This window comes from Balaenoptera acutorostrata, chromosome 1 (assembly GCF_949987535.1).
Source record: "Balaenoptera acutorostrata chromosome 1, mBalAcu1.1, whole genome shotgun sequence".
Classification (NCBI taxonomy): domain Eukaryota; kingdom Metazoa; phylum Chordata; class Mammalia; order Artiodactyla; family Balaenopteridae; genus Balaenoptera; species Balaenoptera acutorostrata.
In genome coordinates, this window is record NC_080064.1 from 39,257,422 (window position 1) to 39,271,820 (window position 14,399).

The following is a 14,399-nucleotide window of genomic DNA, read 5'->3' on the forward strand; positions in this document are numbered from 1 at the left end:
TATTTGCTGAGTGAATGAATGACTGAATGAGCATTCCTAGGATGTAAATAGGAAATGAATTATTATCCCACCTTTCAAAGGAGAAGCTGAGGCTCAGAGAGGACAAGTCTCCAGCTTCATATGTAGTGAAACTGCCCTAGGGCTGGACCTCCTGAATCCAAGGCCAGCGCTCTGTCCACTGGCACAGTCACCCAGGACACACTGCATAGTGGATAGGTACAAGCCTTGGGGAACATTTCAGAGGCAGCTGAGGCAGGCAGCTTTGAAGTCCAACAGAGAAGGATTTCAGTTTCAACTGGAACAAGCAGAGGCTGTTTTCCTCTGGCCACATCACTTTTCTTCTCTGAAGTCAGTTTTCCCCTCTGAAATGGGATGATAATAAAACCAACCAAATCTACTGAATGTTGGTAAACTAGACTGTGACTGTCTTGAAGTCAGCAAGGTTCATGTCTGCTTTGCTTGCGGCTGTGTCCCAGCACCTAGTAGACTGCCCAACACGTTGTAGGTGCTCATTTAAATATTTGGTAGGTAATATGGAGAAGGAAAGTGGGGTTGCACTTGGTCATTGTCACTGTCAGCTGAGAAAGCTTTTCTCCCACTGTTTCCAGAAGTGCATCCTCCACAGTTAATCAACTCTGGAGGCCCAGGTCTAACCTCTGCCCTCACCCTCACCCTCCCCCAGGTGGGTGGGGCAAGCCTCCCTGACCAGGCTGGGTGCTCAGGGGAGGTCAGCCACCTTCAGGGACAGTCAGCAATCCAGAAGCCGCTGCACCATGAGTGTCTCTGTGCTGAGCCCCACCAGAGCCCTGGGCGGTGTCTCTGGGCTCCTGCAGGTGGCCTCCCTGCTCGGCCTGGTTCTGCTTCTACTCAAGGCAGCACAGCTCTACCTGCACAGACAGTGGCTGCTCAAAGCCCTCCAGCAGTTCCCATCTCCTCCTTCCCACTGGCTCTATGGGCACATGCAGGAGGTAGGTTGGAGTGGGACAGGGGAGTGGGAGGGCAGGGAGGGCCGGGGCTCTCAGACCATAGTCCTGGTCAGCAAGCCCATGGGAGAAAGCCTTGTTGTGGGATGAGCACGTGGCCCCACAAAAGGACCCAGCTTACCTCTCAGGTCTTGGCTCCTCATCCCAGTCTGGGGAGCTCCCTCCCTCCCAGGACCCTGTGCTGGTGTCCTCGGGTCTGCCAGACACTCCTTCCTTAGGTGGATCTGCAGGCTGTCCTAGCAGCCCTGCACTTTGAGGACAGTGGCTGTTCCTTCCTGAGTCTGCCCCGTCTCCAGGCTGAGCAACTTCAGCTGTTCTCATAGAACAGGCTTCTAGATGCTTCCCTGCCCCATCCCTCAATCCCGTCCTCTCTGCCTGGCCCTGAGCTTGCCTGGGAGCACAGACATCAGTCTGATGGTTGCAGCCCTGTGGGCTCGCTGTCCGTGGAGATGACAGACAGGAATCTAGGAAGGTGTCAGGTGACAGGAAAAGAGGCCCACCTGCTGGGTGGGGGATTACGTCAGCTGTCGGGACAAAGTGGCTCGGTTTGTTAAGACTGAGGAATTTTCCAGTCTCCTGATTTCAGTGCTTAAACCCTGACAAGTAGCTGGCACACATGAGCGAGGTTCCCAGGATGGTGCTAGGTAAGGAGAACTGGCGTTTGAGTTGCACCATCCACAGGGTGACGTCGCCCGCCTGGTGTCCTCCCTCACTGGACTATGAGCTCTTGGGACCGAGCGTGAAACCCCCTCACCCCCAGCGCCCTGCACAGAGCCTGCGCGGAGGGATGTCAGCCCAATGTGTGGAGGGACAGGAAGGAGGGACGGAGCAGCTCGCAGGCTGGGGAGGGGCAGCACCGACCCACCCAGCCCTGGCAGCGCTAGCCTGGGCGGCGGGGGGCTCAGAGCAAAGTCAGGGGCCACGTGGAGAGGGGCTCATCAAGGGTTTGTGGACTGAACAAATGTTGAGAGAAAATCAGGGGTTGCAGAGAGCTGAGGCCTCCTTTTCTCTGCAGCGTGATTAGAGTAGAGTGGAGCCAAAGACGGGAACTGGAAACAGCCCAAGCCCCACGTGGGCTGGCCCAGTACCTCTCTCCTCTCTCCTTCCTAACCTCCTGCACCCAAAGTTACTCAGCGTCCTCCCCGCCTGCCTGGGCATTCTGGCCTCTGGGACTCTGCTCCCATGTGCCCTCTACCTGGAATGATCTTGGCCCTCATATGCTTGTCTACCAAGGCCCAACCCCAAGCCACTTCCTCCAAGATATCTTTCTGGGTCTCCCAGGAGCGGAGGGGACAACCCTTTTTCCCTCGGCTGTCCTTCTCATAAGGCAGTGCTAACCGGATTCAGCTAGTTTTGTCTGCAGTGTCATAGTCGTGAGCTCCTTCTGGGAGAGCCCGTCTCTGGTTCATCTTTGTAACCTGAGAGCATCTTGGTAAATGGTGACTCGATGACTGAGCACGTGCATGACGAAGAGCTTTCTAACGTCCAGGTCTGAGTTAGGGCCCCTGCCCCAAGGCTTCCCCAGAGGCTTGGTCTTCCCTCCATCACACATTCATGAGCCCCTATGGCTGTCATGTCCTCAATCTCACTGTCTCTTCCTGGAGGCTCCAAACAGACAAGCATCTACAGCCGCATCCTAATTCAGTGCCTTAAACCAGTGCCTGGCACATAGTAAATGCTCAGTAAATACGTGCTCAGTGAAGGAACCCATCCTCCAGTAGGCAAGTTGCCTCAGAGCTGGTGAGTCCTGATGGTAGAAGGATGCAGGCAGAGATTAGATACTAAAGTGGCGGAGGGATACTTTGAGTTACACAGAAGCCATTAAATTAAAGACAAGGTGACTGCATGGAACATGCCTAGGACCAAATGTTGACGAGAAATCCAGAGGTGATAAAATGAAGCTGAATCTCCAAGGTTAAGGAGAGGCAGTTGCTCTGTGGCAAAGAGGAGGGGCCCACCAGGTAGAGGAAAGAACCTGGGCAGAGGCCTAGAAGTGTGAGCAGGTGGGGCCCGTGCAAGGACCACTGGCAGCAGCATCTTTGGAGGCAGAGCAATGGGTCCTGTGGACTCGCCAGCCCGGCAACAGGCAAGAATAGAGAAGGTAAAGCCAGAAAGCAAGGGCCTTTGTGGTCCACGCTGAGGAGTTTCAAGAGATTCCTCTAGGTGGTGGGAAGTGCATAAAAGTTTCTGGTTATCGGTAAGTGAAAGTAAGATTTAAAAATCCACATATAAGAACCTTAGTTCAATACTATTTTCATATGTATACATCCAGAATCTATCCTATCACTGTGTATACACTCAATATGTAAAATAATATATACACATACAATTTAGTACTAGTTTTTTTCACTTAGCCATATACATCCTAACACTCATATTAGCAAACGTTTACATGTATGCTGGAAAAATATTGATGATAAATAGCAGTCAGTAAGCAAAAGGAAATTAATATATAAATTTATTTTTTTAATATAATCTATTTTATTCTCTAAATAAACAAAATTATATGACAAAACTGCTTACCAAGTGATATGAATTAGCATAAATTGCTCATGTAAATGTTGCAAGAATAACTTCCAAAAGTTTTGTACACCAGGGAGTCAATCCCTGATGGAAGTTTCTGTAGGCAGTTTGTAGTGGTGGCCCATAAATCTACGCGACAAGGGGACAGAATCTGGTCTTAGGACAAAGCTGGACAGCCAGCAAGGTCTGGATCAGAGCCCAGGTCATAAGAAATAGTTCCAAACTCCTAGTTCTGCTGATCGATCAAGAATGATCTCCCTGTACCCATCCTGCCCTTCACCCCCACTCCAGCACTGGAACACAGACAAGGGTTTTATTGATTTCTCTTTCCCTTGGTGACAGTTCCAAGAGGAGACCGAGCTGCGACCCCTACTGAAAAGGGTAGAGAAATACCCAAGTGCCTGTGCTCGCTGGCTGTGGGGGACGAAAGCCCTAGTGTTGGTCTATGACCCTGACTACATGAAGGTGGTCCTGGGGAGATCAGGTGAGAGGGAAACCCACATCCCAGTAGGAGAAAATCTTCCCTCTTGGGTACATGCCCCTGGATCTGTGAAATTCCAGAAGAAACTGGCACTTCAGCCATCAACACCTGACTCTCTACCAGCCACCCTTGCAGCCCACAAGCCAGACTAAGGCCAACATTATTCACTTATAGTGAATGCTTAAACACCTGGGTGGGGCTGACTTCTCTTTTCTGTCTTACTTTCTTTCTTGTTTTAACCCAATTGAGATGATCCCAGGTCTGGAAGACAATTCCCTGTCCACACTGATTTAGGTTTGGCACCTCTCACTGTTGCCTGTCCTGGGTCATGAAATGGCCAAACCACCACAAACTGTAGGAAAACCACAGGCTTCTGTCTTACTCTGTGGCACTGAGCAGAGCCCATCTTTCTTGCCGATTCACCATCTTAGTCCTGTGGGTGTTCTGCTGCTGGGACACTGAGTCTCCCTTCCTGGGCCCACAGTGACCATCAGGACAGAGAGAGTCGGGAATGGGAAGCGAGAGGGAGGTGGCTTGAGACAGACTGCCAGCTGGCAAGCATCAGGAATGGAAGGTACCACAGCTGCTCTGGGGGCTGCCTGTCTTGTTCGGTGCCCTCCACTTTCCTTCCTTACCTTTCAGACCCAAAGTCTCATGATTCCTACAGATTGCTGATCCCCTGGATTGGTAAGTACATTTAAATACAACTGCAGTCCACCCACCAGTTAGGTTTACCAAGAGCTACCTCTTTGGTTAACGGAGAACAACAGGTGCCAGGCACCCTGTCACCACCCTCATCTCTCAGTCAAGCCTCATTTCTCTCCTTCCAGTAAAATTCTCACCCTTTGTAATGGTGCTGACAGCCCTCCTGAAGCTCAGCCTCTTCTTCATCACTTCTCAGTCCTCTGCGATATTCTCAGCCTGACTATTCATTCTTCTATCACCTGCCCCCCTACTCTTTTTCAACCTCTGTCTCTCGCAGCTGTCATAATCACATCCTATGGACCAGCCATTTTGGAAATTCACACTCCTGAACTGTACTGGCCTTTCCTACCTTTGCCCATGATGTGCCTTCTCCTGACACCCTTGGTTCCTCCCAAGTTGTCCCCAGTCGTCCCTCTGATCCAGTCTCTCTGACCCACACACACACCCATCTGTGGCCCAGGGAATGGTTTGCTTTTGTTGGAGCGGCAGACGTGGTTCCAGCACCGGCGGATGCTGACCCCAGCCTTCCACTATGACATCCTGAAGCCCTACGTGGGTCTCATGGCCGACTCTGTCCGAGTGATGCTGGTGAGTCCATCCCTTGTCACCTGGACCCACTCACATCCAGCACAGCTGACAAAGTCCACTCTCAGACCCTTGTGTCCCTCAGACGTCCATCAGACACAACCTCCAGAATGATGCATTCAGAACGTACTCTGAGACAGAGCTCACCCAAACTGGATGGGACAGAGGGGTACCCAGGCAGTAGCTTGGATCCACAATTTGCTCCAAGGCAAGGGAAAGCAGGGCCATAGTGTATTCAGGGTCCACTCTCCTCTCATCTCCACATCTTCAACACAGAGGATTAGAGCAAGGGTCATTCCCTTGGACAGCGGTGCAAGCCGCCCCCCAAGATGCCCTGGGCAATGGCAGCTTCAGTGGCAGGATGGACATCCCAGGGTGTCACTCAACTAGTCTCTGGCCTGGGGCCCAGGGCCTCTGCATGGAATTGAGCCACTCATGGGAGGAAATGAGGCCAAGTCTACACTCACAGAGCCAGGTCTTGACAAATATCACCTCTGATCCAGACTGAGCACCAGCTGGTCTCAGTTAACAATGGATGAATGAAAGGAATCGCCCCTTCATAGGAGCCTAAATAGAGTCCCTTAACCTTTTCCTTGCCTTGAAATATTTGCTTACTAGTGTTGGCCTGTCCAGCTCCGATCTCAGGACACAAAAGAGTTCCCCTTTGTCTCTTGAGAAACAATGTTTTCTGGTCTGCCACAAGGTGATTATCATCATAAATTGTTCCTAGAATTCAGAATGAATTCAGAATATTATGAGAGAGTATAATTAATTATATAATAAAAGATTCCGAGAAAACAGACATCACATTACACACATGTGTTACAGCTTCAAACTGCTAACACACATCTGCTTAGAAAGTGAGGAAATCTCATCCGAAGATTTAGAGAGACGGAGAGAGCCTGGCCTTGTCAGCAGAGGCCTTCTGGGGGAGCAGAGCAGGGTCAATGTCCCCCTCCCACCACAGGACAAGTGGGAGGAGCTCGTCAGCCTGGACTCACATCTGGAGGTCCTTGGACACGTCTCCTTGATGACCCTGGAAACCATCATGAAGTGCGCTTTCAGCCACCAGGGAAGCATCCAGACAGACAGGTCAGTGACAACCTTTCAGTGGCAGGATCCTTGTTCTCACCAGCTGGGGAGGACTTACCTGAGAGGCAGTTAGGGCAGCATGGATGCTTATCAGCACAGAAAGCAACATTCTGCACAGAGCCATGGACCAGAGCCAAATCCCACCCAGACCAACCTTGACTCAGTCACAGGCCCTGATTCCTGCACAGGGAGAAGCCTGGCCGCTCAGGCCACTTGGAAAGGACTGAGGGTCTCTCGGGCTGTAAGGCAGAAATGACAAAGCCTCAGTGCTGCCTGTCCCCACTGACTGAGGAACCCCCACCCGGAGCCCCACTCCGTCTCCAGGTCAGAGGCTCCCTCCACTCCAGTCTCCTCTGCATCCTCTCCCTTCAGGAACATCCAGTCCTATATCCAGGCCATCAGGGACCTCGGCAATCTGACTTTTTCCCGAATAAGAAATGCTTTCCACCAGAACGACTTCATCTACAGGCTGACCCCTGAAGGCCGCTGGAGCCACCGGGCCTGCCAGCTGGCCCATCAACACACAGGTTCTGCTCCTCCTTCTGGGCGGCTCCCCCACCCCCTTCATCATGCACATGTAAAAGGGCCTGGCCTTGACCCCTCAGGCAGAGCCCAGACTCCTGCTTCCTCTTCAGGGGCTGGTACACACCCACACTGGGTACTTCCTGGTGCAGGGATTGGGAACCGAGATGTCAGGGTGTCAGGTGAGGTGCAGGGAGATACATGTGTCACCACGTTGGTGACGGTGGAATGAGACCCCCTCCCAGCAGCATTCAGGCAGAGCCTCCATGGGCTGTGTTATTGACGGGATTCCAACCTGGATCAGATGATGCTGGAGGTCTCTGCCCTGACATGTGCACCCATTCCCACCCTCGTCCTCATCCACCTGGTACCCAGAATGGGCCTGAGGGGAAGATGGGGCTATGGTGGGTGCTGCATCTGAACTCCCAGGAGCCCTCAGCTCTGCCTGGGAACCACTGTTCTGGGACAGATGCAGTGATCAAGCTGAGGAAAGCTCACCTGCAGAAGGAGGGAGAGCTGGAGAAGGTGAGGAGCAAGAGGCACTTGGATTTCCTGGACATCCTCCTCTTTGCCAGAGTGAGTGTGGGCAGGAGAGGCCTGAGGCTTTGCCCAGAAGCACAGAGGAGGGGCAAACCCTGCACTCTCCCTGCCTCCGCAGATGGAGAATGGGAGCAGCTTGTCTGACGTGGACCTCCGTGCCGAAGTGGATACGTTCATGTTCGAGGGTCACGACACCACAGCCAGTGGCATCTCCTGGATCCTCTATGCTCTGGCCTCCCACCCTGAGCATCAGCAGAGGTGCCGGGAAGAGATCCAGAGCCTCCTGGGGGATGGCGCCTCCATCACCTGGTGAGTGCCCAACAGGTGGGAGAACCTTGTCCCTCTGCGAGTGGAGGACTCCTGGTTGCCCGCCCTTAGATGGGCTTCCTTTCAGGGACCACCTGGACAAGATGCCCTACACCACCATGTGCATCAAGGAGGCACTGCGACTCTATCCACCAGTGCCAGTCATTAGCAGAGATATGAGCAAGCCCGTCACCTTCCCTGATGGACGCTCCTTACCTGCAGGTATGAACTTCACCACACCCACTAACCTAAGCAACACCACATGGAAGATAAAAAATACACATGTGCTTTCCAGCTCCGGGATGCTCTGTCGGTTGTTTTCGCCTCAAGATAATTAATATTTACTCTGCACTTTGGACGTTTTGTAAAACGCCTGACAAAGAACTTGAACCAACGAAAGCTCAATAAGCAAATGCTAGCCCTTGAATGTGGTCTTGTAATGGAGCCCTAAAATTCTAATTCCTTCAGATGTGAAGGCTTAAGAGAAAAGCAGGAAGAAGTAGGGGGAGATGTGGTTCTTTCATATGGGGTCTAAGTAAATGAGGGAGCTCAGAGAATCCACTGTCATGGGTCAGATGGTCCAGTCTCTGGGGAGCCCTCAGGTGGATGGCAGAGAGCAGCTGATGCTCAGGTCTGAGAGCCCTGCCATGGTTGGAAGCTACCCAATGGCTCACTGCCCAGTGGGTCTGAATCTCAGCCCTGCCACCTCCTCTCTGTGGGATCACAGGCACGTCCCTTAACCTCTTGAAGGCTCAGGTGCCTCATCTGCACGTGGGGATAGGAGTGCCTTCCTTGAGGGCTGCTGCGAGGACTAGATGAGTTAATGCACATTTTCCAAGGGCTCATGATGACATCTGATAAATGTGAGTTTTCATGTGAGGTGATCCTAATAGTAAGCCTCCAATTCTTTTCCTTCTCAGTCCTGGGCCATGGTTACCTACTCCTAATCTGTGCTCATGTGCTTTGTCACCTCCAGCCCACCTGTCTTGCAAGAGCACAATTTCATTCAGAGTGATGGAGGGCAGCTCTCATGGTGGCTCCCAGGCCTTTTGTGCACATTGCCCCTGCTGCCACGGGTACCATCAGTCTTCTCTCTCTCCTCCCTGCCCCACAGGAATCCCACTCTCCCTCTCCTTTTATGGGCTTCACCACAACCCGAAGGTGTGGCCGAACCCAGAGGTATGATGGCCATGGGAGGAGGGGATGGGATGCTCTCTCCAGACCAGCGCCTCCCCTGCTCTCCCTCGGGGATTCTTGTCCCCTGGTGGATTGGCGCAAGGAATTTGACCCCACCTGCCCTGGCCCTGGTGCTCTCTCTGCAGGTGTTTGACCCATCCCGGTTTGCACCAGGTTCTGATCGACACAGCCATGCTTTCCTGCCCTTCTCAGGAGGATCCAGGTGAGGCCTTCTGTACCTGGGGCAGCCAGGTGTCACTGGGTGCTACCTGATGTGTGTGACTGTCTACATTCATGGGTGGTGTATGCAGTTATGCCCCTGTATGTTGGCATGTTGAGAAGGAGGCATGTATTCCCATGTACAAGAAGGCCTTCAGGGCACGCCACGGAGACCTTGACCTCCTGACTTCCGCAACGAGCAGCCACATTGCCATAGCCATGGCCGCTCCAAAGTATTCCAGGGTTTTCCTCATTTTAGGTGTATGACTTTTCAGCATTAGAATTTTTCATGAAACTTAAACTTCAGATGTTTGCTTTTCCCAATTATCAGTCATCTTAGAAGCTGGTTTTCTCTCTTGGCACATTTCTAGTCCAGCCCACTGTCTTTTTTACTTAATTCACCAATCCACCTCTCACTGTATCAGCAGTTGTGTTTTCATGGGTTTGGATTTCCAGCTTCCTTCCTTGTCCTGAGGCTTCAAGCTATGTATATGATCAGTTACAGTTGCCATTTGAAGAAAGTTACACAGCCTTGTGTGTCTTCTCTATTTCTGTAGTTGAACCCAACAAAGTTGTGACTGCGTATTAACACCTTTCCTAGTTGCCAAATGTCTTTATATATAGCGGGGCTTATATACCACAGTTCCAGAGTCCAGAGTCTAACATTGGAGAAAAGGATTAAAATGGAGGGCTATCAAGTGCTTTTGATTTAAAAAACTCACTAGTTTGTATTTGACACATGCATTTGAAAAGTTCCTGGCATGTAAAATATAAAGCACACTTGAAATAGCTGTTAAGCTGGGTGATACACTCCAAAATGACTGCTGTGAAAATCTTCAACGGCTACATATCCCCCCTGAAATAGTAACTTCCATAACTTTGGAACTACTTAGTAATCCAAGTTTTTTCTGAGTCTATAATTCTGTGAAATTTTCAGTTGGTGAATCAACCTTCACAGAACAGGCTTGACGCAACACGTTCCCAGAATTTGCTCTAGGATTTGGTCTGTGCCAGGGTCCTGTTCTTCCTTGTAGACATTGGCTGCAGGTCATGCGGCTGCCACTAGAGGACGGGGGGTACCTGGCAACTCAATTCCTAGGTCAGAATTAATATTTAATTTTACTCCAGTCTCTTTTTTTCAATTCAATTAACTTTGTTCAAATAGAAAGCTATTTATTAAGCTTGCCTCTGTGTGCCAAGTCATGTATTACAGGATGGGAACACAGAGATGAAAGGAATTTTCCTTGCTCCAAGAGTTCACAGTCAAGGAACAACTACCGCTATTCAAGACAGACATGCGACGTTTCCATAGTGTAGTGGTCAGTACGTTTGCCTTACAAGACAGACATCATGCATTCATCCACTCTTTCACTCATTCATTCATTCACTGAGCAGATTGTGGAATGTTCCATGTTTCTGGCACTGTCCTGGTCACGGGGCGGTGATGTGTCCTTGAGTTAACACTAAAGCTGCTTGGGGATGTGGGAGAAAGAGGTGCAGGCGGCAGAGGCGGGAGGCCAGGCGGTCACTAAACTGAGTCTTGAGCATGTGGCCGGCAGAGGCAGGGGGAGGGGACCTCAACAGGAGCTGAGTGAGGAAGAGGAGCCGGACAGGTGTGAGGTGAGTGAGGAGCAGCCCAGAGAGGGCTGTGACGCCAGCTGCGGCCCTGCGACGTGTCCTCCCTGTGATGGAGGGCACAGCAGGCCCCGAGCTGCCCGGGCTTCAGTAGAGAGAGGGGAGGCAAGGAGACTGAAAAGGCCAGTGAGGAGCCCATGGGATGGGAGGAGGGGCCTTGCTGGAGCAGAATGGGAAGCCTCCAGGGCTGGGTTGACTGAGGGGCTGAGGGGAGACAGGAGGCCGGAGCATTAACTGGGAAGCAAGTGGTCCAGCAGGTTGAGGGTCGCTAACCCGTGGTCCCTCCAAGAAGCCTCCCTGTTGCCATCCTGACTTCCTCACACAACTCTGTCCTGTCCTGTCTGGGGACTGGGGCCCCTGCTTGTCTGCCATGGGTGTTGAGGGCCCGAGAGTTGCCCACACCCCCCTGCAGTGCCCTGGCCTGGCCTGAAACCAGAAACTGCCTGTGGACGAGTGAACAAAGTACTAATTCACATTTACTGATTCACGTGACTTGACCCTGTGGCTCAGAGCGCCGACCCTCCCCAACAGGACTTGCTACTGCTGAGAGCAGAAGTAGAAGTTAGGAGCTAGTCCTGGAGAGAGGTGGGCTTTGCAAAGGTCAAGGGGAGAGCGTGGACCGAGGCTTGGGCGGCATGTTCAGTGTGACCCGTAAGGAAGGGATCGGGGCTGGGCCACGTGGAGGAGAGCCCTGAATGCCCTGTGCCCGGCAGGGGTTAGAAGCCTCTGCTCACTTCCTTCTCCCTCCCTGACCCAGGAACTGCATCGGGAAGCAGTTTGCCATGAATGAGATGAAGGTGGCCGTGGCCCTGACCTTGCTTCGCTTTGAGCTGGCACCGGATCCCTCCAGGGTCCCTGTTCCCATTCCAAGAGTTGTGCTGAAGTCCAAGAACGGGATCCACTTGCAGCTCAGGAAGCTCCTGTAATCCTTGTTGGGGACAAGGATGAGCTCTGAGGGCCCCTGCCTGCCATCCTGTCTTGCTGTCACTCTCTCCTGTCCTTGCCTCTGTGCCCACTTCCTGCTTCTATCTGCCCACCTGCCGGCCTACCTCATCTCCTGCCTCCTGCCCATCAGACGTTCTGCCCTCCTCCTCTCACCTTTCTCCAGGCTCCCTATCTGCTTATCTCTCCATCTGTCTCTGATCTACCCGTGTCTCTGACTGTCCACCTAAATCCTGAACACCTGCCCTCCTTCAGTCTGTCTACTCTCTCCCTGTCTTTCTCTCCTTCTGCCTGCCTGTCTGTCCCTGAATTCACTTCCTTTTGCTGATAAAATAATTGGCCACAGCCTTTTGGACTGAGAACAACACAGAGTTATTTTCTGACAGCTCTGGAGTCAGAAGCCGGAAGTGGGTTTCCCTGGACACAGCCAAGATGTTGGCAGGGACCCCTGTGCAGTGATCTAGGAGAGGATCCCTCTCTTTGCCTTTTCCCACATCTAGAGCTGCAATCCTTGCATTCCTTGGCTCCTGGGCCCTCCTCCATATTCAAATCCATCAGCTTCTTCAAATGCTCCCCTGTTTCTGTCTTCACATCGCCTTCTCTTTCATAAGGCCCTTTGTGATTACACGGGCCCACTCAGATAAAACAGGCTTGCTCTGAGTTCCGTGGATTAGGAGGAGAACACCTTGGGCAGCCGTTACTGTAGCTGCTAAGTCCTGTGTGCCTACCATCACCTTGGGCCCCCGATCACTCCCGTGTGTTACAGGTCTACCCGTTTGTCACTCACCTGGCTTCCCCTCTTTCCCACTCCCTGAATAAATTCACAATGTCATATGGAGTGTGTGTGTCTTCCCTTGAAAGGAGCTGGATGGAATGGAAGAGAGAGAGAAGGGGAGGGAAGGCAGAGGAGACGAGGAGGAGACATGACCCCTGGTCTGTTGGCCCAGGACCCCAGCAGGACAAGCATGTCCCAGCGCCCCTGCAGCCTCACACTCTGGGGTCCCTCACGCCCCAGAACCCGCCTGTCACCTGAGGCTCCCATGGCAGCTGAGTCAGGAGAAAGGGCTCGTCTCCAAAGGCTCAGAGGGAAGAAGTTCACCCCGGGCACCTGTCGGGGAAGGAGCCTCCCAGCTATTTTGTCGTAGCTTCCTCAACTACATCTTTAGAGGGTCCCAGCAGAGACAGGCTGGGCCTGGGACCCTTTGCTGCAGCACTGCAATGCTTGCCCCTGGTCACACCTCTCTTCGAGCAACAAAATACAAAGAAATGGTATGGGGCTAAAAATAACTATGTCCATGCGCAGTTGGGGCAAATTCTGAACAAAACATACAAAGAGACCAAAAAACCCAACCGTCACTTTTTTTTTCTTTTTTCATCTTTATTGGAGTATAATTGCTTTACAGTGTTGTGTTAGTTTCTGCTGTACAACAAAGTGAATCAGTTATATGTATACGTATATCCCTATATCCCCTCCCTCTTGAGCCTCCCTCCCACTGTCCCTATCCCACTGAGGGTAGCTGTACACATAGACTCTTAAAAAGAGAGGGCAAAATCCCTTGCTGAAGCAGTTTTGATAGTTTCTAATATTTGTGGTTTTTTTAATAGATGTTTATTGGAGTATAATTGCTTCGCAGTACTGTGTTAGTTTCTGTTGCACAACAAAGCGAATCAGCCATGTGCATACACATGTCCCCATATCCCCTCCCTCTTGAGCCTCCCTCCCATCCTCCCTATCCCACCCCTCTAGGTCATCGCAAAGCACCGAGCCGATCTTCCTGTGCTATGCTGCTGCTTCCCACCAGCCAAGTATTTTACATTTGTAGTGTATATATGTTGATGCTACTCTCACTTCGCCCCAGCTTACCCCTCCCACCCCATGTCCTCAAGTCCATTCTCTATGCCTACCTCTTTATTCCTGCCCTGCAACTATGTTCAACAGTACTATTTTTTTTTTTAGGTTTCATATATATATGCGTTAGCATACGGTATTTATTTTTCTCTTTCTGACTTATTTCACTCTGTATGACAGACTCTAGGTCCATCCACCTCACTACAAATAACTCAATTTCATTCCCTTTTATGGCTGAATAATATTCCATTGTATATATGTGCCACATCTTCTTTATCCATTCATCTGTCGATGGGCATTTAGGTTGCTTCCATGACCTGGCTATTGTAAATTGTGCTGCAATGAACATTGGGGTGCATGTGTCTTTTTGAATTATGGTTTCCTCAGGGTATATGCCCAGTAGTGGGATAGCTGGGTCATATGGTAGTTCTATTTTTAGTTTTTTAAGGAACCTCCATACTGTTTTCCATAGTGGCTGTATCAATTTACATTCCCACCAACAGTGCAGGAGGGTTCCCTTTTCACCACACCCTTTCCAACATTTATTTTTTCTAGATTTTTTTATAATGGCCATTCTGACCAGTGTGAGGTGATACCTCATTGTAGGTTTGATTTGCATTTCTCTAATAATAGTGATGTTTAGCATCTTTTCATGTGTCTCTTGGCCATGTGTATGTCTTCCTTTGTGAAATGTCTGTTTAGGTCTTCGGCCCATTTTTTAACTGGATAGTTTGTTTTTTTGGTATTGAGCTCCATGAGCTGTTTGTATATTTTGGAGATTAATCCTTTGTCGTTGTTTCATTTGCAAATATTTTCTCCCATTCTGAGGGTTGTCTTTTTG

The 14,399-nt window shown here is 51.0% G+C and overlaps 1 protein-coding gene across 1 annotated transcript; it reads left to right on the plus strand.

Moving 5' to 3' along the window:
- The first annotated feature begins 714 nt into the window (after positions 1 to 714).
- Positions 715 to 12,541, plus strand: LOC103000849 (taurochenodeoxycholic 6 alpha-hydroxylase-like). Its single transcript, XM_057544749.1, has 12 exons — positions 715 to 968; positions 3,849 to 3,990; positions 4,630 to 4,674; positions 5,153 to 5,280; positions 6,245 to 6,369; positions 6,742 to 6,896; positions 7,361 to 7,467; positions 7,550 to 7,740; positions 7,826 to 7,959; positions 8,852 to 8,916; positions 9,060 to 9,136; positions 11,525 to 12,541. Exons 1-12 carry the CDS (start codon positions 774 to 776, stop codon positions 11,691 to 11,693), a joined length of 1,533 nt encoding a protein of 510 aa, XP_057400732.1. The 5' UTR covers positions 715 to 773; the 3' UTR covers positions 11,694 to 12,541.
- The last annotated feature ends 1,858 nt before the right edge of the window (positions 12,542 to 14,399 follow it).